At 41.9% G+C, this 19609-nt stretch overlaps 1 protein-coding gene across 11 annotated transcripts in view; it reads left to right on the top strand.

Annotated features, from left to right (window-relative positions):
- The window catches only part of RNF220 (ring finger protein 220), a 327126-nt gene that overhangs the window by 253060 nt on the left and 54457 nt on the right, over positions 1 to 19609 (top strand). For 9 of the 11 annotated variants that reach the window (XM_082228856.1, XM_082228854.1, XM_082228852.1 and 6 more), the window contains 2 exons: positions 8254 to 8375; positions 10134 to 10266. In XM_082228856.1, coding sequence (XP_082084982.1) covers positions 8254 to 8375; positions 10134 to 10266 — 255 coding nt within the window. The remainder of the gene's footprint in view (positions 1 to 8253; positions 8376 to 10133; positions 10267 to 19609) is intronic. The other 2 variants (XM_082228855.1, XM_082228853.1) reach the window with 1 other exon arrangement.

The raw sequence follows: 19609 nt of genomic DNA, 5'->3' as shown, positions 1-19609 counted from the left end.
TTGAAAGCAGACCTAGGTTTTGCCAAATATATTGTATGTTGGCTGTATTTGGACATAATGCTAAACCAGCATTCCCCAACTGGTTGCCTCCAAATGCTTTCAGCTTCATTTCCCATCTTCCCCAACCACTGAGTATGCTGGCTGGGGTTAATGGGAGTTGGCATTCAAAGAACATGGTGAGCATCAGATTGGAGAAGGCTGTGCTAAACCATGGTCTTGCATTATAAGAACAAACCTCAGTAAACCTTGGGCCAGTATACCCAACCCTCCCCTCTGACTTGGCTATAACAGGAAGATCATCACCAGTTTAACATGTTGTGTAAACCATAAGCTGTCATTAGTTTTAACTGTGGTTGGCTTAAATAAATTATCATCACAGACGTATGATATGAAGTTGTCTTGTTTCCACTAACTATAGTTTGACCTAGTTCAGAGGATACAGCAATCTACAATGCATCTAAAACCAGCATTGAAAGTTTCCAAACTCTTTTGCATGGCTGTGGTAGTGATAGGGGCATGAGTCCTGGGCAACCTGTTGTTCGTTCTCACAATGCTAAAGTGTGGTTTAATATTGCATCTAAACCATTTCATTGTCTCTGTGTTAGATCATTGTGAGTGTTTGGTGTCCCAGCATAAACACATCACTTGCTCTTCTTCCTCATAATCTTTACTAACTGCTGTGTTGTGTTAGTTGTATATCTTATGGTATTTGAAGAACAGCTAAAGTTATAGGATAGTTGGGAGTCTAAAATCAGCAAGGAAAAGACTGGAGCTTGGGTCTTAAGTTCTACAGTGCTTTGATTTTGCTTTGATTTGTTAAGTCACATAACATACAAGATTCACATTCCTCTTTCAGTCCCCCACCCCACCTTTTCTATGTACATGAACACCATTACAGTTTCATTCTTTGGAATACTGTTATTAGTCAAGCAGAACTAGCCCAGCCATAAGCTTAAGTAACAAGAATGATTATCTGCCTAGGATTAGCAATATATGAGTAGTTCAGAATCCTTCAGTTGGAGATTGCTTTACACTTGCTAAACAACTTAATCAACTCTTGTATTTTTGTTCATCCTTCCTTCAGGTTATTTTTAGTCTAGATTGGCACTTTCTGTAGACATAGGCAGTTCATTTATCTTTTTACTTTGGGGTTCCACTGAACTCTTGGGATAGAAATCTGTCATTGAGACTGTATTTTGCCACACCACTGTTTCCAAAGTCTCTCTCTCTTTGTAGTCTTTTACAAGGACTTGGTCAAGATGTCTTTGAAGATCCAGGTGTGATAAAATTCTCTTTGCAAATCCTCCCCTTCAACTAACTCATTTTTTTTTGGAAAATCAGTAACACTTCCAGCAACACAGAGGTTATTGTAAAGAGAATAGAAATCAACTGATCTCTGCTGAGTGGAGGAAGTGAGTAGATTAGCTTGCTGTTCCTCTCTCTATATACTTTATGTGAATTGGCTAATGTTTGTACCTTGGAGAGTGCTGTTGCAAACTCATTCCCATGGAGACACTATAAAACAGAGTATTGGATTAGATGGGCTTTGGCCTGATTCAGGAGGACTGTTATTATGGTTTCAGCTGATGGTCTAAAGCTGATGGAAGGCACTCTGTGCCACTGAAGTCACCTGAGCCTCAAGGGACAGCAAAGGATCCAGAAGCACCACCAAGCTATGTATCCGCTCCTTGAGAGGGAGTATAACCCCATCAAGAGCAGGCATCCTCCCATTCATCTAGTCTAAGGAATTACCCACTAACAATTCCTCTGCCTTATCTGGACTGAGGTTCAGTTTATTGGCTCTCACCCAGTCCATTACCGAGGCAAGACAACAGTCCAGCACATCCACTGCCACACCTGCAGATATAAAGGAGCAGCAGAGCTGTAAGTCATCATCAGATTGCTGATAACGTACTTCAAAACTCTGGATAACCCCAGTCAGCAGTTTCATGCAGATGTTAAAAAGCATAGGGAATAAAATTGAACCCTGAGGAACCCCACCCTGAGGGGTTAAAAGGACATTGTGTGAGGACATTGCTAAAGAGCACTTCCCAAACATCACCCTTTGGAAACAACAATCCAAGTAGGACCAGAATCACCGCAAATTGGTGCCACCCACCCCTATCTCGGACAGCTGCTCTAAAAGGATACTCTGTGTGATGGTATCGAAAGAAGCTGAGAGATCAAGGAGAATTAACAGGAACACATTTCCCCTGCTTTTCTCCTGACAGAGATCATTCAGTGTGACCATAGCAGTTTCTGTGCCAAAACTGGACCTAACCATCATTTGAAATGGATCTAGAAAATCAGGTGAATAGGAGGCTTTGCCTGTACTGGATATTGCATAAGATAAAACTTACTTTTATGTTTCTTTTGTTTGTTTCTACTCTCTATTCCATGACTTGGTCAAAGGCCGTAGAAGGTCCTTTATGAGAAGCCATGTTAGAAGAGTGCTAGTTTTTTTGGTGGGTTTTTTTAAAAAGTGGGATGCAAATCTACGCAGATCACAATAGCTGACTCTCTTCATTTTCCTGTGCCTCAAATAATTTAGCAAATAGTGATAGCTGCAAAAGGTGCACCACCTCTTTATTAGCAGAATTAGAGGTGTTGGAAAGATATGTCTTTGAAAAATCTTTGACCTTGATATTGCTTTCCACTTAGAGTAGTTGTATGCAAAGATGGGGGTTTTAAATTACACATATCAAGGGGTGCAACAGCAGATCTTTAAGGATGGGCAGCTTCACATGAGGCAGTCCTTCATGTAGCTTGGTTTCAAGCCGTTTAGAGTTTTATATGTAACAACCAGCACTTTGAATTACCGTATTTTTCGCCCTATAGGACGCACTTTTTCCCCTCCAAAAATGAAGGGGAAATGTGTGTGCGTCCTATGGGGCGAATGCAGGCTTTCACTGAAGCCTGGAGAGCGAGAGGGGTCGGTGCGAGAGGGGCTTCGGGTAGCTCTGCGCAAGCCACGGGAGGGCTCCCCCGGCTTGCGCAGCGCTGCCTCTTGCCTCGGCACGCTCAGCAGACGCGCCAGGGCTTCGGGTAGCTCTCCGTAAGCCGCGGGAGGGCTCCCCCGGCTTGCGCAGCGCTGCCTCTTATCCCGAAGTCCCGGCGCACGGAGCAGTCGCGCCGGGGCTTTGGGTAGCTCTGCGCAAGCCGCGGGAGGGCTCCCCTGGCTTGCGCAGTGCTGCCTCTTATCTCGAAGCCCTGGTGCGCTCAGCAGACGCGCCGGGGCTTCGGGTAGCTCAATCAGGAGCATAACACATGATAAACTCCCTTAATAGAGCAAGAAAACAAGAGCCTGATAAACATGTCAGTAACATAGAACATGTCAGTAACATAAAAGATCGAGACTAAGCATTAGTTCTTCTATCTGCAATACCTCAAGGACCACCTCTCTCCATATGAACTTACTTGGACCCTGAGATCATTTTCTGAGGCCCTTCTTCGTGTGCCTCCTCCCCAAGAGGTCTGAAGGGTGGCAACACGAGAAGGAGCCTTTTCTGCAGTGGCTCCCCATTTGTGGAATGCTTGCCTCAGGCTGGCACCTTCATTATACACTTTTAGGAGCCAGGTGAAAATGTTCTTTAACCAGGCCTTTGGCTGATTGACATCTGATGCTCTTTAAAAGTGTGTGTTGGAAGTGGGGATTATTGAGTTGTTTGTGTTTTTATTATATATTTTGTGTCTTTTATGTTGTGAACCGCCCTGAGATCTACAGGTATAGGGTGGTATACATTTTATAAATAAATAAATTGGATCAGCAAAATAGAGGCTGTCACAGATGAGTGCTCAATGTGGAAGGGCAGGTCCCCCCCCCCTGTATTTTAGGGTCCAGGCATAATAGTGCAGCTGAAGTAACTTTCTACTGCAACTCAAAGGCCAAAGTCAGTGTAGTCCAGGGTGAGCCAGGGCCATAATGAAGAGGGCAATTTGGCAAGATAGATTGCTTGACATTATGGACACGCTGGTGCACTGGCATCATGATTCTAATATAAGTGGCTTCCTTGCATCCTGGGTGGGAACTAGAAAAAAACACATTTTTTTAGAAGAGTTCCGCAATGAGGGACATTTAAGTGAAAGTCTTTTTTTCATGCTGTTTTATATTCAGATTTTTTTTTTTAAAAAAAAGCCCTGTGACTTAAGGGTAAGGAAAAATCAACCCAGCCCCCCTCTTTGCTCCTGCGACAGGAATACAGGGGAGAAGGATTAGCGAGCTAATTAGAAATGATTGCATCTATCAGCACTAATTAACAATACTGTGGTCTCACTTGTGTGTTCTTTTGAGCTGTTCTCCTTCGGGACAACTCAGCAGTTGCCCCCCTTCCTCTGGGGCTCCTCCATCCCTCCTACGTTGATTAGAAGTGATAGTTGAGCTCTATAGTAGCAATTGAAAATTCTGTTCAGTGGCTTTCAAACAGCCCCCGTTTTTTCTCTCACACACTCCAGATCCACCTCTGCCAGTATCAAGCTACTGCAAAAGGTGTTGGAACAGAAACTTTTTGTTAGCTCTTCTTCACTCCATTTACACTTCTGTTCATGCTGCTCTTATTTTGTGAGCAAAACAATTTTTCTTTGCCCAGTGTCTCATGGGTCTCTAAGGTGGACTGTGTTGCTTAAAGCCCCTAATGCTCTTATTTGCTGGATGTTGTAGAAAAGTTTGCCAGCTGAGGCACAAAGATCCTTTGCATTAGTACTGTGTGTGTGTCATGATAGCACACAAGCAATGATGGCAGAAAAATCTGCTGACGTATAACCGGTTCAAAAATATTAAGGATCAGTATAATGAGAGGTCTAAAAATTTTGCAAGGGCGCTTAAAATTCAAGTTTAGTTTTTCATTAAGTGGACTTTTAAGTTTATAGAAATGATTATTCATGGACCCTGAGTTTTTATGAAGTGGTTTTCAAGTTCTGTTTCAGTTATTCTCACACCAGACTTATGGAATAAGTTACATTATGTCCATAGGGTTTGCAGTAAAATGTTTTACAAATCGTGCCACTGGGAGTCAACTGGGAATGTTGCCCCAGCTGCTCCTTGAGGGCAATGAGAAATATTTTTGAAATCCAGGTGGTTCAAACCATGCCTCATACATCTTGAGGATCTGAGCGAGTATGACATCGGAGGGAAGTCGTTATTGGCTCTGGATTTGGTCGTTAAGACCCACAAATGCAAGCCAGGTGGGTAAGACATACAGATTTAGGACAGATTTGCAAATCACATTCCTTGAGTGAATTAGGATTACCTTCACTTGCCAAAGTGAGAGAGCCCTGTGTGCAGCTTCTTGTGGGAGGGCTCTTGCTTCCACCTTGGAGAAAATGGGAAAGAAAAGTCCAAGAAAGCAACCTCTCTAACGAGAGACCTGCCGAAAATGGAGCTACAGTCAGGAGACAGTGCCTGAAACTGTTTCCTCTTCCTAGTTTCCCAGAAGTGTGAGAGAAATAGTTAGGTTTGCCCCATCCAGAATCGACTCTCTCTCTTCAGACGGCTGCATCAACTCTTCTCATTCCTGTACTCATTCCCACATGCCAGAAAGGAGCTTTGTTATTCTAAACACAGTGCGCTAGCTGTTTAGACTTGCCCTCTTTTGTCTTCCTTTCCCTGCTGGAGAAGGGGGGACAGAAACTTTTGAGTCCTCTTAGCTCCACTTCAGGTATGATGGAGTTGGCTTTTTTGTTTCTTGAGAGAGTATTTTAGTTCTAAGTATAGGAGGGAGAAAGTGGGCAGGTGCCCTTTAGCAGTACACTGTATAAACAGCCTAGGATAATGGTAGCTGCACCTCTCTGCCTGTGTTCTTCAAGTGGGGAGAGGAGCTCTAGAGTAGTTGGAGTGAGGATAGTGGGGGTGGCTCAGGCAAATGGATTGCAGGTGGATGTCTGATCCTCCTCTGCTGATTAACTAGCCTGTATAGCCAGTCTGTGGGACGCGGGTGGCGCTGTGGGTAAAAGCCTCAGCGCCTAGGGCTTGCCGATCGAAAGGTCGGCGGTTCGAATCCCCGCGGCGGGGTGAGCTCCCGCTGCTCGGTCCCAGCGCCTGCCAACCTAGCAGTTCGAAAGCACCCCTGGGTGCAAGTAGATAAATAGGTACCGCTTACCAGCGGGAAGGTAAACGGCGTTCCGTGTGCTGCGCTGGCTCGCCAGATGCAGCTTTGTCACGCTGGCCACGTGACCCGGAAGTGTCTGCGGACAGCGCTGGCCCCCGGCCTATAGATGTGAGATGGGCGCACAAACCCCAGAGTCTGTCAAGACTGGCCCGTTCGGGCAGGGGTACCTTTACCTTTACCTTTATAGCCAGTCTGTATTGCCAGCCCAAGGTGTTTGAATTTGCTTATATGTTAACTCCAGAGAAAAAGGCCCCAAACAGAAAAAAATTTAATACCTTTATTGAGTCAACATTGGTCTGGTTTTGCTGGGTTCCTGTATTGCCTCCTTGGATTATGACTAAAAGCCTACCCTGCTTATGGCATTTGTCTTACTTTCCAGTGCCTCCCTTAATTTGGTTTTTGGGCCCTTTCTTCCCACTTGGTGTGTGCAGCATCTCGTTCTCGCAGTGCAGTTGCGATACGTTATAATTTCTGCAGCAAACTGGCAGGCTCATAATGTCAATAATTGTTACTGCATTAAGTGACTTCTCTGTCATGTCATCTCTTGTTACTACACAGAATATCCTTCGGCTCTTATTTTGGTCTCTGTCAAAATTCTGACCTTCCTTATTAAGTTGTTCATTTCCCCTGTCTGTGATTGAAATATCTGATAATATTTGCTTAAAGCCATCTCTCTTAATGATCAATGTTGTTTTAATACAAGTTTTTCAGATGTTTTGCCCACATTTAATGAGGGTTCAAATTAATCAGCAGTTGGTAAAGGAAAAAGTTCACCAGAGGGGCATGTCTCTTGAGCCTACAATAGAATTTTCTCCCCAAAAAGCAAACTTCAAGCTCCATAATTGGAATTACTTGTATATATTCTGCATTGCTTCTGCTTGTAGTCATTTGGGGATGAGATGTAGGAGATTAGAGATAGAATCTGAAATTGTAGGATTGAGCAAAGAGTACAAATAGGGATAGAGGGACATGGTCTTTTGAGTGCAGTTAAGTCCAGTATAGTCCTGCTGTGATTTCTAAATTTTTACTGGAAACTGCCTGTGTGTGTTTGGGTCTTTTCTCCATATTTCAAAGCCTGCTTACCTTTTAAGCAGAAGCTCTCTTTCATAATTATAGAAATCATTTTGACAGAAACCCTTCTTTCTGACATCTTCACAGCTGTGCCGATTACTAGGCTCTTGGGGCTTCCCATTTATACTGATTGGTGTCTTTTCTTAGCTTGGTAGTCATGTTAGTCTGCAGCAGAAGCAGAAGTGTTTTGTGGCATCTTTTATAGCAGTTTGAAAACTGTTCTCTAGTCAGGATATTGTAAAACGCAACTATTGAATAAGTCTGATTAGGAACAACGGAGGCAAAAATAAAATTGATGACTTATCCTAGGGTGGATTCAGGAGGCGAATAGGACCCAACTAGTATCTCCAGCCCGACAGTGTGGGTTTTGTATTTGCAGGAGATGCTGAACATTAAAATAGTGGTTCTTAGGCTTTCCCAGGGGAGGAACAGTATTATAAAGATAATGGAATCGGATATGCCCTTTTGAGGGCAAGGCACTTGGTTTGTGTTTGACTTAATTTCTCCTGTGCCGTGAGGATAGTGGCTGTTTTTGTTCACTAGGGAGGCATTTGGTTAAATTCATTAAAGGTTCTGTAACTGCACAAGATGAAACTTGGGCACAGCTCCTCAAGATGAAGCAGGTGGAGTGTGGTGGGGAGGAAACCAGTGAGGCTCGGTGGAAGAAAGAGCAAATGTTTGCCTTGAAACCTTGCATCTATATCACACTCACTCTCTGTAGCTCTCAGTTATTCATATTATTTAATACCTACAAAGCACCTGCAGTTTTAAAGTTCCCTATATATCTTAAATTAAGCTAACAGATTCACAGTCTTAATAGACATAATACAAAAGGAAAAAAGAAGGGAGAAGGGAGTGAGCATTGGAGCAGCAGGTCCTTTATTGGCCAATGGATGGGGCCAGGTTGGTCTCCCCATTGCCAGTGTTCTTTCTGAGAGGCATGAGATGAAGCCTCACAGGGGCTCTAGGCTTCCTGGCTGACATCAGAAACTAGTATGTTCTTCCCTTTGGTTCCTCAGTCACTGGGCAAATATATAACCCATTGTGTTTTTCTTTTCTCTCTGCTTTCCTCGCATAGCTCGGATTGGAAAAATGAAACGGAGGAAGCAAGACGAAGGACAGGTATGTCCCCTCTGCAGCCAACCTCTCTCAGGATCCGAGGAGGAGAGGAGTAGGCATGTCGAACAATGCCTTGCAAAGGTAGAAGCACTGAGGGAACCCTACTGCCTCTCTCTCATTTCTTCCTACCCTCTGCTACTCCTGTGATCTGGATAGAAACCAAATTTGCAGATTGACGTCCACATGGTGATGTAGATCTGTACTTGAGTTCTGTCTTGAAATTTTAATCTGTCTGGATTTGGCAATCTCATTACTCTAAAGACAGTTTTCCTAATCTTTCAAATGAGAAGGGATAGCAGGCTCTATTTTTTACTGTTAACTAGGAGACCGCCTGGCTTATTGCTGGACTTTGGCTATATCAGACAATTGTGGTTTAACCAAAATCCAGCAAAGCTCAGAGATGGACATAGATTGGAGGGAGAAGTTTTTCTCCCTCATATAATAACTAGAACCCTCAGTCATCCTATGAAACTGAATATGATGCAGCACATAGTTAATCTGTGAAATTCTCTGCCACAGGATCTAATGATAGCCACCAACTTGGATGGCTTTAAGAGGAGATTAGAAAAAATAATCAGGATAAGGCTTTCAGTGGCTGCTAGTCATGATGGCTTTGTACTACCTCTGCTATCGGAGGCATTATGTCCCTGAATACCAGTTGCCCACAAGTGTGTTCTTGTCCTGCTTACAGGTTTCCCTGTAGGAATCTGGTTGGCCACTGTGAGAACAGGATGCTGGATTAGATATGCCTTTGGTCTAATCCAGCAGGTTTCTTCTTCTGTTCTCTGATTTTTGAAGGAAGTCTTTATTTATTTTTTTAGTGTGGGGTTGGGGTTGGGTGAATCTGGTAGTACAACTGCACAGTATTAACGTTCTGAGCTGATTTCACTTAGGTTCTGGTCTTCCTGCAGGATAGATGACGCTAGTCAGTCTAACCTCCATCAACCTATTATTCTGGTCATGGTGGCTTTTATAGCAGCCTCTGATACAGCTGACTGTGGACTTCTGTTTTTTAGTTAACATACATTGCAGGCATAACTGGAGTTGCCTAATGGTGATTTGAACCATATTTTCAAGGTTGGAGTAAAACTGGCAATAAGATGATTAAGTATTGCCCTTGAAATGGAGCATTCCTTGAGGTTCTCTCCTATTGGCCGTATTGTTCAGTGTATTTGTGTAGTCCTGCCAGTGCTATATGAATAAATAAAAGTATTTTTGTAGCAGCACCTTCATACACTTCAGGCTGTGCTAAAGAGTTATCCAATAGCAACAGCAATCCTGAAACTTGATGTAGAGTGTTACCCTTTTGCTCCTAGAAGAGTTGCAGCTCCAGCTCCACTTTTCTGCCTTATATAACTTTCTAGTTTTGCCTAGTTCAAATAGTTTCTAAATTTTAGGCATACTTTCCACACAATAGCAAAGCTTATATGTGTGAAAGAACTTCATTCCTTTCATTGCAAGGAAGTATAGTTTTGGTCAAAAACTGAATTGGGAAGTCTTGAATTCAAATTTGGCCATGAATTTAGTTTTTGGCCTTGGGCAATAATGTCACAGCCTCTGTCCCTGTGGTTAAATGGGATACTCACCTCATCCCACACTACCTTGGGGGAGCCAGTAATATAAAGTGAGCACTCAGTAAGCAGCAATGAATGTGGATGACATTCTTTTTCCTGCTTCGTTAGCTGTTGCCAGTACCCTGTGTTGACATGTGCTTGCCACTTTGTCCACCATTCAGCTTTCTCTAGACAGCATGCATTGACAGGAATACTACCTACTAGCACAGTTTTTAACCCAGGACACTGAATTGATGCTTGGTGCTTTATTCTTTTCACTTAATAGAGGGAAGGCTCATGCATGATGGAGGATGATGCAGTGGACATTGAAAATGAAAATGGTAATCGCTTTGAAGAATATGAATGGTGCGGGCAGAAGAGGATACGTGCCACTACTCTCCTGGAAGGGGGATTCAGAGGTAAGAGGGGCATTGTGGGGATTGCTGAGATGTGCTGCCGACTGAACAGTGCCCAGATCCCCTCCCTATCATCCCAAGAACAAAACAGATTGCTAATATTGGAGCTATTGCCCTCCAAACTGTAGCCCAGGCTAAGGGCTCTTTCCCTCAGCAGTTTTTGTTCATGCAAGTATACCCCCAAAAGTTATTCCCGTGACAGACATAATATCTTCACAATGACAATATGTGGATGCTGATGACGGTTGAAGCAGCTTGTCATGCATTTGTGACTAAAGGAACATGGATATAAATTCATCCAGAGAGTTGGCTTTCATCATAGTAATGATCTGTGGTATTAACATTAACAGAAATTTTATGTTATTTGTCTCCTGCCAGAAAATGCATTCACAAAAAGCAATCATACCTTACAAGATCAAGATAGTAAAGTTGCTTTTGTAAATTTCCCTTTGTAATTCTTAACTGTTAGAGATTGCTTAAGGGAAGTGACTTTGCTGACATGGTCAGGAGGAAAAATGTTTTTTCCCATTCATTGCATCATTTGCCATTGAATGTTTTTTAAACTGTGTAACTGGCCAGGTGCTTGCTTCTCAGTGTAGGTGGGAAGTTGCACTTCTGCCAGCACCAATATTTATTTTCCTATGGCTAAGAAAACAGCATAAAATAATAGTAGTTATGAGTAAAACCCTGCTTAAATTAGCCTTTGAGGAGGAAATGTGGCCCAAAGTTGGGAGACAACAGGAGCAGCTACAGGACAATCAGTTTCAGCAATATTGTGCATATTTTTAAAAAATGGAAGTGGAGAATGAAATTGTAAAAAGCCCCAGTCTGGAGTGACGAAAGCTGGTTTATCAGCCACTGGTGATGTATGGAAGTTGACAGCTAAGTCACTTTAGCACCTGCATAAAATATTAAAGGGCCGGTTATGCATTTATCACTCCATCTTTTTTAAGGCTGATAAATGAGAATTCAGCAACCTGCCATACACCTCCAGCACTGCAGCCCTCAGGGCTCCCAGACAAACACATCTTATTTTTCCTCCTTCTATTCCTTCCCCTGTGACAGGAAAATCGGCTGCAAAAGAGAGAATGAGTTATGGCAAAATGTGACCTTTGTGAGTTTTATTGGTGAATGTAATTTTAGCTGTGCACCTGACTCCTTTCTTACATTCAGCCTTTTGCTCTGTGTCAGAATTGACTAAACTGTCTGGTGTGAACATTGTGATTCTGTAGAAACAGTGTTCCACCCTTCCTTGACCAGAGAATCTAGTACATTGCCTCATCAAAGTAAAAGTTGGCATCCTCTTGTATTTTCATAGATTGCTCTGGATTCTAATTTAAAATATCCCAAGGAAAATCCCACTGGGAAAGGAAATCAGGCTTAAAAGATGCATGAGTTACTGGGGCTTATAAATGATGCTCTTTCTTTCCTGTTTTCCTTCACACTTTAGTCTATGGATAAATCTGTACAAAAAATAGATAAATGAGACTTGAGAGGTAAGCAGCACCATGACAGATATTCAGGAGTTCAGCCGTATGGGGAAAGTATATTCTTTTAGCTACCAATATATTCAGAATTTTGTCTACTGAATTGCAGTAGACAAATAATTTTTTGCTGTCCCATGGGTTCCTTGCACCCACAAATTTTATTCATAATTCTCATTCAGCTGTTTGACTGCTGCAGGAATGTGTTAACTTTTCAGACCCTGGCTAAGCCTATGGAATTGGTCTTCCTATGTGCCCCGAGGTCTGGGAGCCAGAAGCAGTTAAGTTCCTACGTAACCAGGAATGTTGAGCAGTCTGCACTTTTGTGCACAGTCTTAGCATGACAAACATAGGCAGCTAATGTAAATTATCCCTGTCTCGTTTTTGAAGTGGAAATATGGACGCTAATCAGCCATTTTCACTGCTGTTTTGTACCCTTTCCCGAAATACTTTGGATTAGTTTCTCAGCCATTTGATAGGGATCATCATTTTGCTTATTGGCTTTGTCAATTAAGGAGCAATGGAAGCCATTTAGATATGTGTAAAGAAGCAAAATCTACTCTCCACATATTCCCAGGAGTGTTTTCTTGATCAATCTATTGGCTTGTTTTATTATTTGCGTTGGGTTCTATTGTTGCAGTGTTAGAAGATGATGCTAAAAATGATTGAATAAGGTATTCCATAGTGGATATATTTGAAAAGTGTAATTCCACACTTTACAAAGTGGAATAGTAACTTTTGTAGCCTTTAAGGCCTAATTCACCTTTAACATAAGAGCTCACATATATTGACCATGTTTGGATGCAACACTTGGCCATAAAGTGCACATAGGTCCTGCTGTCGGAAGGCTTGCCATCTGAAATTTCAGTCATCTGAACACAAAAAATTACACCCAAACCTTGCTGCACAAGTGGCTCATTCAGTTATCTAAATAGCTGGAGTTTGCTCATTTCCTTGCTTATTTGTGTTTTGCTGGTCAGTGGCAGCCATTTTGATTAGAAACCAGGGATGAAAGGAGGGAGAGAAAGAGATTGGGACAAATCAAGGAGCAGGAAAGATTGTCTTTTGCTAGTTGGCTGCAGCAGTTTGGGGTGGAAACCAGGGAGAGAGGGAGATCAGACAATTCACAGATTTGAAATGATCCCATAGGAAATAATGGAAATCATCAGCTCATTATGTGGTTCCTTGCCTAATGAATGATTTCCTGGGGACCCATTGTGTTCAGATAGCAAGACCTGCATGTATAGATACGTGAATTAGTATGTTCATAGATGTATGTTTGTGCATGCAATTCAAGCACTCACTGCTGTGGTCCTCTCTTCTCAAAGCTGGGAAACAACTTGCAGAACTGCTGGCTTAGTGTCATGTCCAAACAGCTCTTTTGGCTTGTTTCTCATTAACAAACCACCACCAAGAAGCCAAGGGTAGTTCTTTGTTTCTTGATTATAGTTTATTTGAGGTAAAGCAACCATGAGCACGGGTTCAGGTTTTGGTTCAGCTGCTGAATCAGATGCTTCTTGGTTTGTTTCCATGCACCTGGAAGGGAGGAATGAAGTGGGAAGTGCTTGATTTGTGTGTATGAGCCTGCAACTCATGCTCACACTAATTTGTTTAAATGTGGTTTATGGCCATCATTGCATACTAACATGACCATTGAGAGAGAGAGAGAGAGAGAGTGGGGATACAAGAGGCCTGGTAGAGCTAGATGGGCTGTGAGGACAGAGCTTAGACCTAAGAAACAGGTCTAAGGCACTTGGTAGTACAATCCATACACTTTACCAGTTTCCGCTTTCAATAAGGTAAGAAACAGCTGTTTGTAGTAATTGGTTAGCTTGATGTGTTCTCCCCTTGAATTTAGGTTAGTGCAGGCATAGGCAGACTTGGCCCTGCAGATGTTTTGGGACTACAACATCTACAATAACACTTGAGGAAGAGCTGAAACAGAACTACACCCCACCCCACCCCAGTTAACTGGAAGGAGGCATGGTTAGAACGGTGAATCATGCAGAGGTACAGCAAAACCTCTATGTGGGTGATACTTTAGGGCAGCATTCCTCAACCTGGTGGTCATCAGATATTTTTGGACTACAACTTTCATTAGCCTAGTGGCTACCAACTTTTTTTGACCATTAGGTGCATTTTAATTTTTGAGTGAGTTTGTAGGTTATTCACAGAACGGCATGTCACCACGACATAGAGGAAGTAAAGGTGGAATCCAACATAGTACTAAGTCTCTCATTCAATCAGCACAAGACTTTCTCCTTGCACAAAAGAACCTTCTCCCCCTGAACACACCCTAAATTTATTCTATGGGTTCCCCCCACCCTCTGGAGCAGATTTAGGAAAGAGGGGAATGTCCCATTGCACAAGTTGAAATCCTTGCATTGATAGGGCATGGTAGTTGAAAACCACCCTAAGTGTTCATTTTGTTTGACAATCTAAATATTTACAGGTTGGACAATAGTAAGTATACATGATACATTTGTGACATTTGTAATACTTGACCTAAAAACCACATTTCTCTATTATTACTATTTTACATAGAAGAGTACACTTAATTCAGTCTCTCAATAAAGGTTATGAATTCAGTGTTAAGAGAATATATAATTTAAGATGTAATTTTAAACTGTTTTTAGGGGACACACTGTGCCTGATATTTAAAAAACTATTATTTAAATGATAACATTTGATATAAAAAATGGTGGGGTGAGGCGTACATTGGTTGGTTCAACTAGTGCTTTACCAGCAGTTTTGATTTCTGGATTCTGAAACTTGGGAGTGTTAGGCATAGTACAGCAGCAAACTGTGCCCAGGTTGGAGAATTCAGACTTATCTCACAACATCGTAAAGTTTTGTTGGAGATTCCCCAGTCAGTGGGGCCTGAATTTATATCTACTGAACTTGATGAAGAACTGTTCTTGTGTTCTACATCTAATGCTCCAGCCTGCATCCTACTTGCTGAAATGCGGAAGGCATTGGGTTTCTTCTCACTTTCCCCCCCTTTTAAATTCCCTGCATTTGTATCAATCCCTCACTTGTTCTAAAGAACAGCTACTCATTTACTCTAGCTGTTTACATTGCAAGGTTATCCCTTTAAAGAATTGCAGAGAGAAGTTGTGGGGGGTGGAATGCCTTTTTTTCTTTGAAAGCTTAGCAGTTTTGTCTGTGCGACTGTTATTTGTGACTGGGAGGGAGGAAGAGCGGGTGAGAAAAAAGTGCTTTATCCGAAAAGAATCATATTGGCTTTGTGCTGATAGAGGCTGCTGTCATCTCTTAAACGGCTTAGCCCAGTCAAAAGGCTAGCGGACTTAAAACAGTGTCTTACACGAGGATCGATGGAGAAAACACGGCAGTGGTAACTGTGAGGGAAAAAGGGTGAATGCAAGAGAGATAACAGTAATGATTGCATGGAGGGGAGCTGGAGGCAGGCTTGCTCTTTGTAGGAACCTTGCTTCAAAGGAGTCTGAGCTGCCTGGTCCACAGGATGTTGCTGCCTCTGTGTATCTAGGAAGAGAGCCCAAGCCCCCTCCCCCTTTGCTGGAGCAAATGGGCTAAGTAGATTAAAGCATGATAGGTTATCTCTTCCCCCTATGTTGTATCACTTTTAGGAGATTTTTTGGTCAATCAGCATATTGTGTCATTCCTTTAGCCAAAGGAGGTGAGTTGGTGTTGGGGAGGGGGGTAAGAGTCTAAACTGCACAGTGAGGGAGCCATTGGGAAAGGGGGAGTTGGGCGGAGGGGGGGTGAAACGGTATGTCAGTTTATCGATCGCACCTCAGCCAGGAGAGCTGCAGGCACAGCTATGCGGGCACGAGCAGCAGCACTCCTAATGTGATTGAAAGGCAGTTAAAATGGCGGTGACCTTTTCAGGGGGAATTAGATTGCCTGCCAAGAGTGGTTAGAGGGAGTGATAACGCCAGCTTGAGGAAGCTGTCCAGGCAACTTCAAAGAGAGAGAGACAGAGACAGGAAAAGCAAGTGAGCGCAAGTCCCATTTAAACTCTGAGCTGTACTGTCTGATAGAGCCAAGATTGCTGTCCTCTCTAGATATGAAGGGTTTGAAGAATGTAGTCAAGTTGCCTCTCCTTGCCCTTCCTGCACTGCACCACCTTGTCAAGGAAAGCAACAACTGGCCAGCTGTCTATCTGACACTCTTGGGGATTTCAGTTGCCTTGAAAATAATACACAGAGGCAAAGCCCTAATGACTGAAAGACAGTATGCAAGGCTTCCTAGAAGAGTGATTACTAGAAACCTTCCTATGAGGAACTGTGTGGTATGTTCTGAATTTGGAAGGTCTTTCACTTACAAGCAATTCAAAGATGCTGGTGTTCCTACTAAATGAGAAACCCCATCGTTCTTGGTGTTCCAGTTTCTTTGTCAAAAGATTACTAACCAGCTGGGAGGCTCCTAAATTGAGCCTTCATGGCCAGAGGCAGGATCCTTTGGAGTACCAGATACTGGGGCCAACAATGTAGGGAGATCATATCTTGCCGTTCAGCTTTATGGGGGCATCTGGCTGGCCTCTGTGGGAAGCAGGATACTGGACAAACCCGTGACCTTATCTAGTAGACCTTTTCTTAATTTGGAGATTGCAGGACTGGCTCAGGAACCTAACTTCTGTGCCAGAGCAAAGTATTTAATAGATGGTATTGTCACCTACACTTGTTATGACTATTTGAAGAGTCAGATGAATTGCTTGGCATTTCCTGCAGATGGCTGTCATCCCACTCTTGGCTTACAGCCTGTTTCTCCCTTTAACTTCAAATGCTTTTTGCTCTGAGCACTGATGTCACAGCAGACTTTTTGCAAAATAAACTGCAGAAGTGGCACCACAACCAACAATAGTGACTGTACTTTTATGTGTGTAGAATCCAGAAGCATGCAAAGTAGGTATCTAGGAGTGGCACATGTCTGTTCCTACGGTAGGGGGAAATACAATTATGATACGTAATAGTTTTATAATACGAACATTCATGGAAACCCTGCACTTGACATATGGAAATGCATAGTCTCATCTTACTCAAGCTGTTTTGTTTTCTAATCATTTTGAAATAATCTGCCTCTAGCAAAATGTGGATGTCATACAGTTGTTCTGCTAGGAATCTTAAACTATACAAAGGGTGACATCCCGCCTACTTTCTTTTGAAATTACTAGCTACATTTTCTTGTTTTTCCCCCTCTGGAGCACAAATAGGAAGATGCTTTTCTTTGAGAGCGCCTGCAAAGCTAACAGGCGTGTGCCTGATTTCCATCATCCAGTTTGTTGAGTTAAAGTTGCATTTAAGGTCATATCAAAGAGAGCTGGCAGTGGCATTAGACAATGAGATTTCCCAGAGGACTGACCAGGAAATAAAAGGTATCTGTAGTGTGTACAGATCCTTGGATGAATGAATCTGTAACTAATATTTGTTATCCATGGATTTGAATGGACTTGGCAGAAGGAAGGAGAGCTGTCAGAGGAGCAGCTTTCGAATTTCATATCTGTGACGTCCTTAATGTCTCTCTCCTTCTCCCAGTTTTGAAAATCTGTCTCAGATATTGCTCCTTGGTAACATGCTCTCTTTTGCCTTCTCCAACAAATTAAAAAAAATATCCCGGACTGTCTGCTTCCATAGTTTAATGCTGTTCTTTTTATAAAAACAACAACATTTCATTTTAATTTGTTTTTTAATTTATCAGTTCAGAAACAAGTACACTATATGTCTTGAACAGTTGAACAAGAACCAGTAAAGACAACTAAAGGAATGCTCATGTTATTTCTGCTCTTGTTAGCCCTTACAGATCTTTTCTAGCCCTTCTGCTGCTGCACAAATGTGCACACACAATATACTTCCTTTTCTTTGTTTGCTTGGATAAAGATGAAATGCCATAGAATGAAACTCCCTTACGATACAAACTGTAATATGTATTTGTTCATATGTGCATATCTCTCTCATTCATACACTAAGTAACATGTTCTCTATTACAAGGTGCCTGCCACATAGCTATCTCTTGTTTCACTCAAAGGCAGAAATTGCTCAAGACTGCTAACTAATCTAGTCTTGCTTGCCTTGATCTGGCCTGCAACAGTTTTCCTTGTGTGATGTGGATTCCTGTTGTAAGCTTTTTGTGTATACCGCACTGTATAGTCCTGCACCAAGGAAATGTATTTTTCTGCAGAAGATAAATTAAATTGAAATACCTGAATGAATTTACTTTGTGCAATCATCACAGGATTTCTGAAGCAGAATTTAGAACCCTTTCCTCTCCGTTGAGCAGTAGTGACTTTAAAGATGTAGATTTAGCGCAGAGAGTTTTTTTTGAACAAAACGCACTTTGGAAAGAAATTCAAATTGTAGTTTCTTTCAGAATGGCACCATGAATAAGATAAGTAAAACCGACACAATCCAGAAGATGGAGATGTAATATGTTTGGTGCTTCTGTGCTATCAAAAGAGAAAGAGAAAGACAGAGAAAAGAGCCATTGTATTTCCTAAGAGCCTTGCCTTTCACTAACTGAGGAATCCCATGCAATTGTTATGTAAGTCAAATGCATGATATCATCTGTTGTCTAAAGCTGAATCCTAACCCCGCTTTTCTGGGAGTAAGCCCCACTGAATTCAGTAGTATTTTCTTCAGAGTAGGCATGGTTAGGACCGGGTAATAGTCTGAACCAGAACTCAGGAACCAGATCCTTAACTTTTCAGTGCAGAGTTTTATTCTCATTTGGGATATTAATTATTAGTTCACCATAAATGCCTAACAGTTAAGCAAACCCTGTCTTGGCATGGTCTACCTTTCTGTTACCTAAGAGGAGGCAGGATGAGCATTAGTGGACTCCTCTAGTTTCCAGTCTACCAAGTGGGAAAATTTAAGTATTTGAAAAGTTATGTATTTGAGGTGTTTAGTGAAATAGGATTTAAGGATTTGTGGTATGCTCATTCACACACATAGTGGAAGATGATATCTGGTTGCCTGATGAACCACCCAACCTTAGAATTAATACGGTGCTTGGGAAATACTCTTCTTTTCTTAAACGACATACAAAACTTTATTGAAATTAGTTTTATGACATTTCTAGTTTACAAGGCAGAGAAACTACTCAACATCCTAAGTAGCTTATACTGTACATGAAATGCTGGGAATATTTTTTTTAATGTTGTTTATAGTTCAACACTCTGATGTATATTGCTACATTGTATAATCTGTAGCTACCACCAACCACTTTGTCCCACTTAATGCATCTAATGCATTCTTTTGTGAACCTCCCTGAGATCTGTGGATGAACGGTAGTATGCAAATTCAGTTAATAATAATAATAACAATCATAATGAAGTATCCTGTATAAGTTTCCCCCCCACAATAAATCGGCAAGTTGCTAAAGTTCTGGTGTACCTAGGACCTTTTTTGGCAACAGCACAACGGCAGAAAAAATTGCTATAGCCTTCATGCTCTGTACCACTTTATAAGTCGTAAGAGAAAGATATAATTGAAAGTTTTTCTACTTCAGCAACTTGCTGTCTTTCCATACAGAAAGATAATTTTTTTAACCTGAGAGATTTTAAAGGATCACTTGGTTGCTTTTGTCACCCCAGAAGGCTATACAGTGTGTATTTCCTGAATGCCTGCTCATTTCCATTCAAATTTCTGGAGTTTTGAAAGCGTAGATGACATATTTGAGGTCTCATTTCTTCATGAACATGATAGAATACAACACAATGTTAAAACTTATATTTGAGTATTTATTGTCTGACTACAACACAAGCATAGGGAATCTGAAATGAAAATGACAGAGACGTGCAGCATTAATGTGTTGTAATGTATCTTTGTCCCCTAAGAGGAATATTCCTGTTCAGAGGCAGACTAGGGCAAAAGCTTGTAATA

The sequence above is a fragment of the Podarcis vaucheri genome (genome assembly GCF_965113315.1).
Source record: "Podarcis vaucheri genome assembly, chromosome: 6".
Taxonomy (NCBI): domain Eukaryota; kingdom Metazoa; phylum Chordata; class Lepidosauria; order Squamata; family Lacertidae; genus Podarcis; species Podarcis vaucheri.
Note: the sequence above shows the minus strand (reverse complement) of the source record. Positions and strands in the feature narration are given on the sequence as shown.